Source organism: Trypanosoma melophagium, assembly GCF_022059095.1.
Source record: "Trypanosoma melophagium isolate St. Kilda chromosome Unknown ctg9segment0, whole genome shotgun sequence".
In the NCBI taxonomy this organism is placed as follows: Eukaryota; Euglenozoa; class Kinetoplastea; order Trypanosomatida; family Trypanosomatidae; genus Trypanosoma; species Trypanosoma melophagium.
This window is the reverse complement of record NW_027125194.1, coordinates 22040-38598: the sequence shown is the minus strand read 5'-3', so window position 1 is coordinate 38598 and position 16559 is coordinate 22040. Positions and strand designations below refer to the sequence as shown.

The 16559-nt window shown below is 38.7% G+C and overlaps 5 protein-coding genes across 5 annotated transcripts; all 5 read left to right on the top strand.

Annotated features, from left to right (window-relative positions):
* Positions 1–333: 333 nt before the first annotated feature.
* On the top strand, positions 334–3909 carry LSM04_000917 (Coatomer; the record flags this gene model as incomplete). Its single annotated transcript, XM_067332640.1, has 1 exon — positions 334–3909. One exon carries the CDS (start codon positions 334–336, stop codon positions 3907–3909), a length of 3576 nt encoding a protein of 1191 aa, XP_067185536.1.
* A 433-nt stretch (positions 3910–4342) lies between these two features.
* LSM04_004745 (NADH:ubiquinone oxidoreductase) lies at positions 4343–4681 on the top strand (the record flags this gene model as incomplete). The annotated part of the gene is made up of 1 exon (XM_067332639.1): positions 4343–4681. The coding sequence occupies one exon, from the start codon at positions 4343–4345 to the stop codon at positions 4679–4681; it is 339 nt and encodes a 112-aa protein (XP_067185698.1).
* Positions 4682–5547: 866 nt separating this feature from the next.
* Positions 5548–6192, top strand: LSM04_005514 (Proteasome; the record flags this gene model as incomplete). Its single annotated transcript, XM_067332638.1, has 1 exon — positions 5548–6192. The coding sequence occupies one exon, from the start codon at positions 5548–5550 to the stop codon at positions 6190–6192; it is 645 nt and encodes a 214-aa protein (XP_067185724.1).
* Positions 6193–6712: 520 nt separating this feature from the next.
* On the top strand, positions 6713–14020 carry LSM04_003534 (PIK-related kinase; the record flags this gene model as incomplete). The annotated part of the gene is made up of 1 exon (XM_067332636.1): positions 6713–14020. The coding sequence occupies one exon, from the start codon at positions 6713–6715 to the stop codon at positions 14018–14020; it is 7308 nt and encodes a 2435-aa protein (XP_067185649.1).
* A 1268-nt stretch (positions 14021–15288) lies between these two features.
* On the top strand, positions 15289–16218 carry LSM04_008592 (uncharacterized protein; the record flags this gene model as incomplete). The annotated part of the gene is made up of 1 exon (XM_067332635.1): positions 15289–16218. The coding sequence occupies one exon, from the start codon at positions 15289–15291 to the stop codon at positions 16216–16218; it is 930 nt and encodes a 309-aa protein (XP_067185870.1).
* Between the last annotated feature and the right edge of the window lie 341 nt (positions 16219–16559).

Here is a 16559-nt window from a genome sequence, read left to right as displayed (position 1 = left end):
TTTATTTACTTATTTTCGTATTTTTTCTCTTTTCTGTATACTTTTTATTATACTTATTGTTATTATTATTATTATTATTATTATTATTATTATTATTATTATTATTATTATTATTTTAGAGGGGGCTTTCAATACGTTTTGGAATGTGTTTCTGTTATCCTTGATTTTTTCGTTTCATATTTCTTTCTTTTACACATAAATAATATATAAAAGTGCGAGCTGTTAAACGGATAAGTTCACATAGATATATATTTTTTTTTGTTTCCTTTGTTTTCTCTTCGAGTTTTTTTTTCTACCATTTTTACTTCCAGATATTGAGGTCAGATTATAGTTATGTTAACCAAGTTCGACGTGCGATCGTGTCGCGTGAAAGGGATCAGCTTTCACAAATCTCGACCATGGGTCCTTTGTGGACTTCACAATGGCGCAGTGCAGATTTGGGATTACCGCACAAACACATCTATTGACACGTATACCGAACACAACGGTTCTGTACGCGGAGTTGATTTCCACATTTCTCAGCCACTCTTTGTATCTGGCGCCGATGATTATCTGATAAAGGTATGGAATTTCAAACTCCGTCGATGTCTCTTCACGTTAAAAGGTCATATGGATTATATTCGTGTAACTTTCTTTCATCACGAGCAACCATGGATTCTTTCATGTTCTGATGACTTTACCGTTCGTATTTGGAACTGGCAGAGTCGGAGCAGTGTTGCTTGCCTTCCAGGTCATAACCACTACGTCATGTGCGCCCAATTTCACCCACGGGAAGATTTAGTGGTTTCGGCAAGCCTTGATAGGACTATTCGTGTTTGGGATATCTCTTCACTACGACTTCGCAAGCAAGAAGTTGGTCTCGCGCAGGATTTACTTGGTACCAGTGACGTTACACTTAAATATCTTCTTGAAGGACATGAAAAAGGTGTTAATTGGGTTTGTTTTCACCCTACAAAGCCGTATATTGCCTCAGCTGCAGATGATCGAACAGTACGTGTCTGGCGTATGATTGATTCTTCATGTCATGAAGAATTACAATTGCGAGGACATACTAATAATGTTTGTTGTGTTACATATATGAAAGATTTTCTTATTTCTAATAGTGAGGATCGTACTATTCGTGTTTGGGATGTAAAATCACGTAACCCAATTATGGTATTTCGCCGTGACGCCGATCGTTATTGGATATTAGCAACACTTCCAGAAAAGAATCTTATTGCAGCAGGTCATGATTCTGGTATGCAAGTTTTTAAACTATTTCGAGAACGTCCTGCATGGGTTATAAATGGTAAGTTACTTCATTATATTTATGAAAATACTCTTTATTCCCATGATTTGGATTCTAAGGCGGAATATAAGTTTAATCTTGCACCACATTTACATCCACCTCGTACTATATCTTGTAATCCAGTTGATAATATGGCGGTAGTTTGGTATGACACTGATGGAGGAGTGGCTGAAGCTTTTACAATCCCCAAACCAGGTTTCGCTGTTGATGCAGATGTGAAGAAACGTCTTAATGTTACGGATGCTATTTTTTTTGCTCCTCATAAGTATGTATTCATAGATAAAAACAAAAAAATGGTTGTCTGTAATTCTCAGGGTGATCGTGACAAGATTGTAACTCCTGAACACACATGTAAGCGTTTGTTTCCTGGTCCCATTGGTTCTGTTGTTTGTTTAACAGATGAAGGTGTGGAGTTATACCATATGGCACAGCATGGTGTTACTGCAGAAGCTCCTATCAATGGTGTGAGACATGTTGTTTGGGATAAAGAGTTCAATAAGGTAGCTTTTATTTCAAAAAATATTATTACTGTTATGACAAAACGCTTTAAAAGTATTACAACTATTATGGAGTCAACCGCTCGTATGAAGTCTGCTGTTTTTGATGAACAACGCAATATTCTCTATTATACAACTGTGAATCATCTTAAATATTGCAATTTACGTACAGGGGAATGTAGTACTATTCAAACTATGAAAAATCCGGCTTATCTTGTGCGTGCTATTGGTGATACTATTTGGGCTATTACACGTGAAGGTAAAGTAATGATGAAAGAACTTGACAATCTTGAACTTAATTTTAAATTAAAACTTCAACAACAAGCATACCGAGAAGTTATAAAAATTATTCACCGAAAACAATTAAAAGGACAAGCTCTTGTTGGTTATTTACACAAACATGGTCATTCTGAAATTGCATTACATTTTGTAAATGAACCTTTTACTCGGTTTAATTTGGCTGTAGAATGTGGAGCGTTGGATATTGCAAAATCTACTGCTTTGGAGCTTAATCAACCTGCAGTTTGGAGACGTTTGGCAGAAGCAGCAACAAAATATGGTGATATTCAACTTGGACAATTTGCTAACTCAAAAACAGGTAATTACCATGGAGCAGGGATGCTTTCCTTAATTACTGGAAATATGGCTGCCCTAGGACATTTGGTTGATACAACCAATGATGATAATTTTAAATTACATTATGGATTGTATTTACATGATGTTCAACAACGTATTCAAATTCTAGCTAGTACAGGTCAACTGCCATTAGCATATTTAACTTCGAAATCAAATGGGCTTGATGAATTGGCATCTGGATTACTAGAAAAAATGGAACCTGAAGTAGCTGAACGAATGGAAAACACAAAAGTTAACCGAATTCCAGAGATTCAACATCCAACTGCTGTCACTGATAATTGGCCGATGTTACAGGTAGAAGAATCTGTGTTTGCAAGTCTGTTAAAGGAACCAGGTCAATTTAACGGTGCAGATACTGGTGTAGAAGAGGCTGAAGAAGAAGAGGCACATGCAGGAGCAGGATGGAACGAAGATGATGATGATGATGATATGGAAGGAATGAACAATGAAGAAGCAGAGGAATCAAATGGCGTTGAAGGAGAAGGATGGGATGATGATCTTGATATTCAAATGCCTGTGGATCGCAGTAATGAAGGAGCACAGAAAGGGGTATATGTTGTGCCAATGGAACACCCTCCACTTTCACAGCATTGGGTAGATAATTATTCTCTTCCAGCATATCATGTTGCTGCTGGTTCTTTTGCAACAGCTTTTGACTTACTTCGTCGACAAATTGGTTTATGTGATCCAGTACCATTAAAACCATATGTGATGAATTTATGGACTTCTGTAAATGCATCACGACCAGCATGGCTTGTTCCTTCTGTTATTTTTCCGTTGACGACGTATCCACCAGATGAGCAACGTGGAGCTCGTCACGCACCACAACTTCCTGATTATACACCTATGTTGACAGAGAAACTTCGGGCAGGATATGCTGCTTTTGTGGAAGGACGTTTTGCGGATGCCCATGTTCAATTTCTTGGGGTTATGCATCAATCAGTATTTGCCATATATAAGGATGAGAAGCAACGTGCAACACTTCTTGAATTTATGACAGTTGCCTCGGAATATACACGAGCACTTAACGTACAGCTTCATTGTCGTAGTATGGAAGGAAGTTCTAAAGAAGCTCTTGAATTATCACTTTACTTTACACATTTCAAGCTTCAGCGATCGCATCTTACTTTGGCACTTTCACAAGCTATGAGTAAAGCATATAAACGAAAGAATTTTAAAACAGCTGCTGCTGTTGCCAGACGACTTCTTGATCAGGATCCTCCCAAGACTAAAGCCAATCAAGCTGTTGCTATTGTGGCTGAAGGAGAGCGAAACCCCACCGATACTGAGCCCCTTGGATATGATGAGCGAAATCCATTTCTCTTGTGCTCTGTTTCTCATCAACCTATGTATAAAGGAACCATTGATCCTGTTAGGTGCAGCTATTGCTATTCCCCTGCCAATCCTGCTTATAAGGGAAATACGTGTCCGGTGTGCAATATTGCGGTATTGGGCGCCGAGTCTGCCGGTCTCGTTAACCGCGCCTAGAAGTATTAAAACCACTGAGAAAAAAAAATTAGGTCTTTCTTATTTTTTTTTTTTTGTTTTTGTTTTTCTGTTATATTTGACAGAACTGTATTGCCTCTGATTCTCCAAAGGTTTCTATTTTACTACATCTGACTCACCCCCCTTCTAAATTCTTCAGAGGAATCAAACCATTTGAAGGAAAATTAGGATTCTCATTTTGACCGTATATAACAATCATTTCCCTTTCATTCTTTCTTTTACTGTTTCTCTCTCTCCTTCCCTTTTTTTTGTTTCTCCACTGCTAAGGGATTTATGGAGAATTTGGCCGCTTGAGATACAACGGGAAAACATATCCTCACTACTTCTGTTTTTTTTTCTTTTTTATTTTTATTAATAAACAACAACAACAACAACAGTAGCTTCGGGTAGGCACAATCATACGTGTGTAAACGCGATGACAGGATGGAACCAGAAGATGGCCAAGATGGCATTCCGGCGGTCAAGGTTTCGCCGCCTTGCGTGGGGTGATGGTGATCCATACCCATATACTCCCCGAGCAACGTTCCGTTATCAGTGGGATGACTGGCCGCTTTGGGAGAAGTTATGGCACATGGCCATCGCCATCGTTGGAGTAGAGTTTGCAATGTGGGCTTATTATTCCAAGTTGAATAGTCGTATGGATTGGGCTCGGGAGGAGGCATTGCGTCGTATGCGGTTGCGTCGTGAAGCCCAAGAGCTCATGATTTTAGAAGGGGAAACATTTGATAGTGACATTCAGCCAGACCGTAGATAGGTGTAGGTTTCGGGGTTTTTGTGTGGATGGGTTTAGTTGGGGTTGGGGTTGGTAAAGTAGTGGATATTCTTTGCAGACCGCAGTTATTTCTTTTATTTATTTATTTTTCCTCTTCGTTCTTCCCACAGATGAAGGTCTGGATTGGATGGGGGTAGACGTTTGTAGCAGAGAGTAAGTGACAGAAAAGAAGAAAAGTTTAATACCTGATTCAGTATTATTATTAGTGAGAAGATGTGAGTTGTTGCTAACTTTCTTTCTAATAATATCTAATATGTATTCGTATTTCTTTTTTTTTTTTTGGTGTAGTTAACATGGCATGTTTCTTTAATGTTCTTTTTCTTGTTACTTTTTTTTTCTTCTTTTTTATTTTTTCTCTTACTTTTCGAATATATTTGAAAGGATTGAAAAAAAAAAAACATAGTCTTGGTTTTGATGTTAAGGTTATATTTCATATATGATTGTTGATCAATGACAAACTCGTGGGTTGAACATATTTGAAAGGGTGCCCCGTGTAAACCCAGTAGTGATGGGCCCTTTTTCAGTATGTTTCATATTACTTTTTCCTCCCCTTCCCTATGCCCTGCATTTTATGAAATTGCGGGATTGGAATGTGATGCTCTAGATGTTGGTTACAGACACAGATGGACAATGCAGCTACAAATAGTTTTGCCATTGTTTGTGCAATGACCTTGATGTTTTGTTTCTTGCTGTTTTTTTTTTTCTTTCTTCTTATGTCTATAAAGATTTTACACAATCGTTTTATCACTTTCTCTCTCTTTCTCTGTTGTTTAGTAGGTTTATTGTGATTGACTAGTTGTGAAAGCTTTAGCATTTTTTTTCTTTTTGCTCTGCTCCCAACCACAGCAATGGCTTCTGGCGGTTCTGTTATAGGTATAAAGTACAATGGTGGTGTTCTGCTTGCGTGTGATACGCTTCTCTCGTATGGCTCTCTTGCGAAGTGGCCGAACATCCCGCGGATCAAACTCTTGGGCACCCACACCGCATTGTGTGCCACTGGTGACTACGCGGACTTCCAGGAGATGTCTGCGGAGTTGTCGCGGCACGTGGAGCGGCAGCGGCTGTACGGCGGCGGGGCGCTGACGCCGGCGGAGGTGTTGTGTTATCTGCAGCGTCACGTGTACCACAAGCGGTCGTCCTTCGAGCCGGCGCTCTGCCGCTTCGTTCTCGCAGGCCCGCAGCTCCTCGCCGGCGTCGACGACGTGGGGACGCGGTGGGAGGACGACTGCGTCGCTGCCGGCTACGGCGCCCACGCGGCCCTCCCACTCCTCCGCCGGGCCCTCGTCCGCCCCGGCGGCCTCTCGAGGGATGAGGCGCTGCGGCTCGTGAAGGATTGCCTCCGCGTGCTCTTCTACAGGGAGTGCCGGGCCATCAACAGATTTCAGGTAGCAGACGCCACGGAGGAGGGCGTTACCATCAGCAAGCCGTTTGAGGTCGACACAAACTGGGAGTTCGAGGGATTCAGTTTCGAAAAAACCGCTATCATTCGCTAGAGGGGAATGTAAACGGCAAATGTCAATATCATGGTATGATATGAAGTATGTGAGGGGAAGAGAAACAAACAATTGTGTGAGAAACAGAGCGAGAGAGAGAAAGAAGGAAAGAGAGTACGCGAAAAGAAATGCAAGAAAAAAAAAGAGTAAAAAAACAAATGAAGGAAAAAGTATGGAAAGAAAACAAAAAAGAGGAGGAAAGTTTTTGCGCAATTCTGTTTTTTTATTGTTGTTCTTCTATTTATGATTTTCATAATAAGAACTCTTCGTCTACGTCTGCGAGTGCTAGCTAAATTTTTGTTTTATCACATCTCTTTTTCTTTTTGTTTTCTATATACATGTATATGTGTGTGTACTTATGCCGTATACCCTCGTTAGGATGAGGTGAGTAGGTAAAGAAGAAGAAGAAGGAAAGCTACGATCATAAACAGAAGAAAAAAAGAAGGAAAGAACTTTTTTCTTCTTCCTCGTTTTGGTATATATATATATATATATATACACGTAATAATTATAGTTTGTTATGTCTATAACGTCTGATGCGCCGAACCTTGGGGTGAACATTCGCGGCATCGCAGGCCATCCTGAAAAGCGTAAGGCGCTTGTGGAGGAATGCGTTAAACAAACTAAAGAGCTTCAACGAAAAAATATTCAGGAATACGAAAATGCTATATCATCCTTATTATTGTGTTTGGAAAGTTTTGATGTAGTTGGAGGGGATGCAGGTGAGGTAACTTGTGCGCTTACTGCGTTAGATATATTACTTAGACTTGATTTAACAACTAGTCAAGTCTCTCAGTGTAATAGCTATGTTCGTCTCTGTCTTTGTGCAGTGAATAGTATACCTCTCGCAATGGAAGCAACTGAAACATTTGCCAAGACTCTCGTTAATAGTATGACATCAGATTTTGTTAAAAGTCAGATAGATGATGCTCTTTCATGGATTGAGTTAACAGAACCTACTATGGTAGCGAGACGATTATGTGGTTTACTACTTTTGAAGGAGGTGGCCCTTCGAATGCCTATGTTAATACTTCCAAAAGTGAATAACCTCTTTGAAAAATTATGGAGCGGTTTGGCTTCATCTCATGAGATCATACGAAACACATCCTTACAGCTATTTAAAATAAGTGGAAAATTACTGAGTAATCGGTCACCCACACTTAGGGCAAAAACTTTGGATACTTTACTTCATCAACTCAAATCCAATCTTGCGGCAAAATCGAGAGAAAGTAATATGGCAGGTTTACTCGCTTTTGAAACAGTGGTTATGAGTTCAATAGGTAGTTCTTCACAACCAAGGTATGAAGATGTTTCCATCATGCTGGTGCCATATGTGATGAGTGGAGGTTCAAATATTAGTTCTGAACTTGTGAGAAAACTTCTTTTTCGTTGTTTAGTCGTTTTATGTCGTTATAGTACTACACTATTTATAACCAATCAACTGAAAGATACGGTTAGTTTTACACTTAAATCTATTCAAAATCTGTTTCAACATTGTGCAGCCTTTGATATGCTGAGTGATATTATACCAATGGTGGGTAAAAGAGCCTTTGGACCCTTTGTAAAAGAAACATGTGATGCCATACGATTTGTATCTGAAAAATCACCAATACCATGCTGGGAGTCACTTAAATGTTTTTCAGTAATTTGTCGTGAATGTCAACCTGCGGATGTTGAAGTTTATATAGATTCTTGTATTGAAAATGTTTTTAAGTGGGGATTATCATCGCAGTTAATTGAATGTATGCGAGATATTATTTCCTTTACTAGTGCAAAGTATCGAACAAAATTAGAAGAAGATTTACTTGATATGATATCTGTGACTCTCTGTGGTCTTCCATTTAGGCAACAGCCTGGAGTGAAAATGCTTATAACTATTCACCCTGAATCAGATCCTACAGAAAGTCAGATTGTAGTTGCACTTAGTGCATTAAGACAATTTGGATTTTCTAACTCTGAATTAATGGGAGATTTTCTTCGTGATTCAGTTCTTCCCCTTATTGATAGCAATAATATTTCTGTACGAAATGCTGCTATTCGGACAATAGTTACTCTATTAATTCCAAATGGTGTAAAGGGTGAATTAACAATGGCTAGAAGAATATGCGTAGATATCATCGTTTCTCGTATGCTTTTAGTAGGATTAGCTAATCCTGATCCAGCGATACGAGAAACTGTATTGTCGTCTTTCACACCACCATTTTATCCTTATCTTAGTGAAATGCAGTTTTTAACACAATTCTACGCAGCACTTGGAGATGAAGCTATTAGTTGTCGTGTTGCTGCAACAGAGTTACTTTGCCGTTTGATTAAACATAATCCTTCACATATTTTACCAATACTTCGAAAGGAGATGCTACAAATATTACATGCTGTATCTGAAAGCCAGAATGTAATTGTAGTTCAAAATGGACTTCAACTTTTAGATGCTGTAGCATCTAATGCTCCACAATTTGTAGTAAATTTTTCAGATGGTATAGTTAAAGCTGTTCGACATCATTTTTTGTCTCTTGGTATTCATTCAACTCTTTCACACTCTCTTCTTCGCTCTTGTACATCTGTAGCTCGAGCAGCTCGTTTTTTCGGAAGTGTTGAACCAATTTTTACAGTTGAAGTAGGACGAGTATGTGAATTTTTAGATTCTTTACCTCTTGATACAGAATTTATTATATCACGTTTATGGTGTCTCCGTTTCCTTGGTGTAACTCTTTTTCCACAAATGGGGGGTCGTCCACCATATGATTTGTATCCATATTTATATCGACAACTTTCTGGTATATTAAAAAATAGTGATGATGACTTAAATGTACGTCTTGAAGCATTAAGATGTGCTGGAAGTATAGGTGCATTAGATACAAATATTTTTCATTCACTAGATATTGATAAAATAGCGAAACAAGGTAAATTTGAACGAAGTGCTCCAAATGTACTTTCACATGCATTGTGTTGTCGTTTTGTTTTACGTGCTATCGCCACATTATTAGACCCTAATGAAAAAAGATTTTCAGGAAGTAGAGATGGTTTATTAAGAGTTGGAATTCAAACTATTTTAAACATTGGTGAACGTTGTCCATGTTCTAGGGCTGAAATGAGTGTTGTAATTTCACCTGTAGTTCGTGCTGCTAGCGAATTAAGAGGTGATCGCCTAATTGGTACTGTTTTGTATGAATTAACACATATTGTAAAATATGTTGGTGTAGCAGTTCTTTCTGATGTTAATGTTCTTTATGATTTTTTTGAAGATGTTTGGGTAAAATGTCCTACATATCGCTTTCTTACTGTACGTCTTGCATCTACAGTTGCGAGTTTTGAAGTTGAGGGACACCAGGAGTTTAGACGCACAAGTGCACGTGTACTTCCTATAAAATTTGATGCCCTTAATGATGATGATTCTTCAGAATATTTAAGATATGCTATTATAGAATATATTGTTAAACACACTGATGCACTTCAAGCATATACTAATATGGTAGTTACAAATTTACTTAAAGCTACACAAAGAAGTTCTATTGATTTTGTCATTTGTGTTGTAACAGCTCTTCGTGTGGTGTGTTGGAGGTTAAATGTAGATGAACTTGCTGGCGTTATTGTTCGTGGGCTTATTACAAGTTTAAGACAACATATTTCATCTCTAACGAGGGTTACTGAAGTTTCTACATTTTCTAATAGAATTATGAGTGTTTTTTCAGTACTTATTGTAAAAATGCAAGCAGAGTTTATAAAATACTCTTCAGAGATTATGAGAACTCTTAAAACCCTTCGCATTTCAAATACGGAATTTATGACTCTTCATGGACTAGTGGTAAAAGGATTTCGTTGTGTATTAAGTGAAAGTTCTTTATCAGAGTATCATGACCAATTACTTCGTGTACTTAAAAAATGTGAATTAATGGCCTTTCGTGGGATATTGCGATTAGGTGAAGTTTGGAGTCCAACTACAAATGTTGAAGATACGTCTAATGCGTTTAGCGATGATGAGCGACCACTTCCTTTTTCAGAGCAACGTATTATTCTCGACACCAAGGCCCTTCCTCTTGCAAAGGAGGAATGGCTTAAGTGGATTGACCATTTTTCTATATTAATTATGCAAGAATCCCCGTACCGGGTATTCCGCTGTGTCTCATTGCCTATTGGTACCAACGCGACTCCTCTTGTGGAGCGTTCCCCGCAGTTCACGCAGGATATCATGCGAATTGCATTTCGCACGCTGTGGAACTTCAGCAGCGCCGGGGTGCGTTCCTCCGTTGTAGACTTTTTCCGCCAGACGCTCCAACAGCCGCTGCGGTCCTCCGCCGTCCCGGACGACGTCATCACCGCCCTCCTCTCCCTCACGGAGTACATGGACATCGTCGGCACCACACTTCCCATTGCCGCGGCCGATCTCTTCGAGTGTGCGTGGCGGCGCGGGATGCTGGCAAAGGCACTCTACTGGTGCGAGGCCGCCTACCGTGAGGAGCCCGCCAGCGCTGTGGAGCCGCTCATCACATTATACTCCGAGTTGCATCAGGCAGACTCCGCCGTAAGTATTCTTAATGGGGCAAACGAGAATCAGAAACGGTATCTTTTGCAACAATCTGGTCTCTTGAAAGTTGCAGGATTTACAGAAACACTACGTCTGACGCAGTTTGAACTTGATAAAGAAATGGGATGGTCAGATAGCAGTAGTGAGGGTTTGTCAAAACCATTGCCCTATAGATCAAAGGCGTTACGTAAGGTTCGAGGAATTTCTGGTAAATCTTTTTCTGAAATTAATACTTCTTTTCGCAGTGAAGATGGAACATTAGATCTTCAACTAGAACGTGAAACAAGACAAATGCTAAGTCTAAGTGAATTTGGAGATTATGATAAGGTACTTGAAAAATGGGGTATCCTATTTAAAAAACAAAGTGAGAAGGAAATAGAAAATGAAGAAAATATTCTCACTTATGTATCACAATACGCTGCTGATGCTTCTATACGACTACAATCATGGAATACACTAGAAGAATCTTTACACTGGTTACCACAGGATAGTGTATTATATCATATTTCACTTGCTGCAATGAATATTCACAAGGGTCAATATGATGACGCCATGAAAGCTGTAAATGAGGGACGTAAATTGTTATTAGAAGATCTTTCAGGACTTTTACATGAATCTTATACAAGAGCGTATGAAGGACTTGTGGTCGCACAACAACTCTCAGAGTTAGAAGAAGTTGTGGCTGCTAAACGTGCAATGGAAGTATCCCCTATGCGGAGACTTAGCCGTATTTCGCATTTATGGGATCAACGTATCGAAATGATGTCTCCAACAGTCCCAGTATGGAAAAAAGTTCTTGGTGTAAGAGGATTACTTATTCCACCAGGTGAAGATATTACAGCAGGATTAAGATTTGTAAAATTGTGTAGACGTGAGAAGGCAAAACAATTAGAACGCTTCACCCTTGGTCAATTACTTGGTTACCGTCATCCAACTTATGAGCAACTGATGAGTCGAAGTGCAAATCCCAGTGTAGTAATGCAGTATATTATATTTTTATCTGCAAATGGGGAACTTGGACCGAAAAGTCCATATGGTCTTGAAAGTGACCTTCTAAAAAAAATGATTGATACACATTCTAAAGCAGAAAATGCTGTTTTACTCGCTAGAGCTTACGTCCGTATTGGAAGAAATGCAAAATTGGAAGAAGCTGTTGAATGTTATAAGGCCGCAACATTGTATGATCCCAATTGGTTTCACGCTTGGCGTATGTACGCAGAGACGAATGTAGAAATACTTGATGGAGCCTACTCTGATAGTGCTTGCGCCGCTGCAATTGAAGGTTATATTAAAAGTATTAAACTAGGAAACTCTGATTCAACTATGATTCAGGATGTCTTAAAGCTTCTTACACTATTGAGTCGTCACTGTGATCATGAAAGTGGATTAAAAGAAATGCGAAAACGTGTACTAGATCTTTCATCACGTGCATGGCATTTGGTAGTACCACAACTTATTGCTCGATTGGATTCAGGGTCAGATGGTAGTTGTCAACTTGTAGCTGATATACTTACTGCTGTGGCTTTTGATTTCCCACTTTCTCTTATTTATCCATTAAATTTATGTGCCATGTCAGATTCTGAAAGACGCAAAAAATGGGCTAATGCTATTCTTGAAAAATTACAATATAAATATCCTGTTATTGTTCTTCAGGGTCGCATACTAGTGGATGAATTGCTTCGATTATCAGAGTTAATATATGAAGAATGGTATGATCAATTTGAAGCTGCGGCTACAGCTTTTTTTGGTCGTCGAAACTATCATGAGATGGTAGAAATTCTTCTACCATTACATGAAAAACTTAATCGGGCACCTGAAACCATTGTTGAAGCTGAATTTAGTTGCAAATACAGTAGTAGTCTTGATGAAGCACAAGGTTGGGTGTGTTCTTATTTACAATCAGGGTCAATAGCAGATCTTCATTCCGCTTGGCATATTTATCATGGTGTGTATCGACAAATTGATGAACAAATTAAATCTCATAATAGATTACATTTACCATTTTGTAGCCCAAAATTATTTGAAGCACGAAATCTTGCAGTTGGAATACCTGATGCTATGCCTATAGAAGAAGGATCTGTAATTTGTATTGCCTCTTTTAATGATACTCTTGTAGTGATTCCTAGTAAACAAAGACCGAAACGTTTAAGTGTTATTACAGTAGAGGGGAAAAAACAAAAGTATCTACTTAAAGGTCGTGAAGACTTACGACTTGATGAGCGGGTTATGCAACTTTTTCGACTTGTAAATACACTAATGATGTCTGACTCTAGAACATGTAAAAACTCTGGATTCCTTATTCAACGATACTCTGTAACCCCTTTAAAGGATACTGTTGGACTTATTGGTTGGGTAAGTGGATGTGACACACTTCATGAATTAGTTAAAAAATATCGAGTATCTCGAGGTATACCCCCTGAGTTGGAATTTCGAATGCTTAATCAAATTGTAGTTTATGATAATCCAAAGGCATATGATTACCTCACTGTTATGTCTAAAGTAGAGGTTATGGAATTTCTTGCGGATCATACATCAGGGCATGATATTCGAAAGGCTATGTGGGCATCCGCTGCTAGCTGTGAAACATGGTTAGAACAACGGCAAGTTTACACAACGTCTTTAGCAACTACAAGTGTAGTAGGGTATATATTGGGACTCGGTGATCGTCATCCCAACAATATTATGATACAACGAACATCAGGTCTTATCGTTCACATTGACTTTGGTGATTGCTTTGAGGTTGCTATGACACGTGATAAATTTCCTGAAAAAGTTCCATTCAGACTAACTCGAATGTTACGAAATGCCTTAGATGTTTCTGGAGTTAATGGGGCTTTTCGCACTACTGCAGAAACAGCAATGTGGGTACTGCGAGATGGATGTCACAGTGTTCTTGCCATACTTGAGGCTTTCATTCAAGATCCCCTTATCTCATGGCGGTTGATGAACCGCCCAGGTGAGGAACCAGAACCATCAACAGATCATCGGACTATAGAGGAACAGTTACGGACAGTTCGTTTACAGTCACAAGTAGCTTATCCAGCTGGGGCTGCTAGAGATAGCGTTTCTACTGAGGCTGTAAAATATGTAGATGCTGCTTCCATACGTGAAGAAGTGGATATGGTTCACAAAGGTGTTACAATCTTTCAACGTGTCCGATCAAAATTACAAGGGAATGATTTTTTGCAAACAGAAGGGTCCGGGGCGAGTATGGATCCGAAAGTTCAAGTTGCTCGGCTTATAGTAGAGGCAACAGATATAACCAATGTTGCACAGTCGTGGTCTGGTTGGTACCCATTTTGGTAAATTATCCCTTTATCTAGTGGTTTATTGTCGATAGTTCGAAATTGTGTACATATAGATTATGTAATAATAAAGGGAATGCGTGCTAAATTTGTGTTACCTTACAACTTTATTGCTCTTGTCGATGTTACACTTTTTCAATTTTCTGATTTTATTATGTATTCTTTTGCTGCCATTTTTGTATTCTTCCATTATCGCGTTTCTGGTCTATTCAAGTTTTCATATTTATTTTGAATTTTGAGCGAAATAAAAGATAAATGATATGTTTTTCTCAACTATTGGTTTCTTTAACACACACACACACGTATTGTGGATACATACAGTTATCTTTTGTTTTTCCACCTTCTCTCCTTTCGATGCGCTACTGTTGTTGAAAACATCTTGAGTGTGATCAGAAGAGCAGAAATAAATAAAAAAAAATAACGGTTATGGGACTACATTCAAAATGGATTGGTGAGGCCCAATATCAAGCATGGTTTTTATTATTATTACTAAAAACAAATCAAAGGCATTCTTTGTGTGGGAATGGGAGTGTGGTGGATCTGGCATAGACTATATTAATGGTACCAGTTGCTCATTTGTTGAGTTGTATTACAAGAGCTGTGCGTGAGAAGATGAAGGAAAGGGAGACTGCGTTGTTCCAATGAAGAGTCCCTAAGTACTGTGAAGGGGGGGAAAAAAAAGGATTATTGATGTTTCATCCATTTTTTTTTCTTTTTTTTTCCTTTGGTGTGATTGTTGAGGAAGTCATCAAGAGAAACTACCCTCTTAGGTGAAGACGTATATTTATATGATGAATGTTTGTGTTTCAGAAGAGAAGTACCAATACTTGGATGATTTGAAATACTTTTATTCATGAACCTGTGGAATTTATGAGAATCTCAGAGAGAAAGAGAGTAGAATGTGGTACGGGCTCTCTGATGGTTTTTGCTGCAGTATCCAACAGAGTGTTATCTTTTTCTTTTTATCATTGTCGGTAGTGAAATGTTTGCTTATTATTATTATTATTATTATTATTATTATTATTATTATTATTATTTGTTTCCATCAAGGGGATATACTCTTGATGTTGCACAATACTTTGTGTAACTATGCGATGATTTATGTTTTCAAGGTACAATAATGCGCCCCAGAATCGAGTATGTTTCTTTAATATATTTTTTTTTTTTTTTTGGGGGGGGGGGGTATTATTTAATATTTCTATTTTTCCTCTTTTTTTATTTTTCTTTTCCATGTTCTAAGATTGTTGTAGCTGTTTTTAACAGACGACTATGCATCAACCCAACCCGTATATGCAGTACGCCGTTTATCCGTCGCAGCAGCCGGCGATGAAGCCGTACCCCACAGTGCCGCCCGCTTCACCCGAGACAGCGAATATGTTAATGCTCCTTGAGAATCTCTTCAAACCCGAGCTGCGGGAAAAGGCGATTTTAGACCTTGCGAAACACCGTGACTCCTTTCCATTGCTTGGACCTGCCCTCTGGTATGGTGTGGGAACTATGGCAATTCTCCTACAAGAAATTATTTCCGTCTACCCACTTCTTAACCTACCGCAACTTCTCACAAAAGGATTGACTAGTCGTGTGGGGAGTGTACTCACGCTTCTTCAGACCGTTGCGTTTCATGATTCCACCCGTAAAGTGTTTTTAGAGGCCCAAATTTGCCTCTTTCTTTACCCATTTCTTCGTGGGATGAATGAAGAGGCAGAGGGTCTTCGCCTTACATCTCTTGGCGTTATTGGTGCTCTTGTGAAGACAAACGACAGTGATGTAATGAACTATCTCCTTGGTACAGAGATTTTCCCACTTTGTCTAAAGATAATGGAGTGTGGAACGGAATTTGCAAGAACGCTGGCAACCTTTATTGTGCAGAAGCTTCTTTTGTCAAACTCAGGTCTTGAATATGTGTGCCACAAGCCAGATAGATTTACGGCCGTTGTAACGGTGCTTGGGAATATGGTTGGTTCAAAGGAATGCAGCCAACGTCTCCTCCGTCATATCATTCGCTGTTATTTACGGTTATCAGAACACCCACGTGGTTGTGAGGCACTTGGTCAATGTTTACCGGTGGATCTGCGCAATGACAAACATAAAGCAGCATTAGATGGCAATCCCAATATGAAAAAATGGTTACTCCAACTTCTTGTTAACATTGGTGATGAGGGTGCGAAAAAACTACACGAAAACAATATAAATGCATAGCATATATGTCACAAAAATACATGCATATATATATATATATATATATATATATATATATATATATATATATATATATATATATTTATTTATTTATTTATTTATATGGATTTGTGCCGTATTTCTAATACTGTTTTTTTTCCTTCTTCTGTTTCAATCCAATTTAAACAAAAAAATTTTACCAGCTTTTTTCTTCTTGTATTCGTGTGTCTGTGTGTGTGTGTTTGTGTTATTCTGTTGGATAGGAATGAAATAGAAAGGGTAAGTTTTTTCGTTTTTATTTTTCCTAAGCTGTACCTATATTTCCTTATTCACAGACTTGTAAATTTACGCACATACAGTCA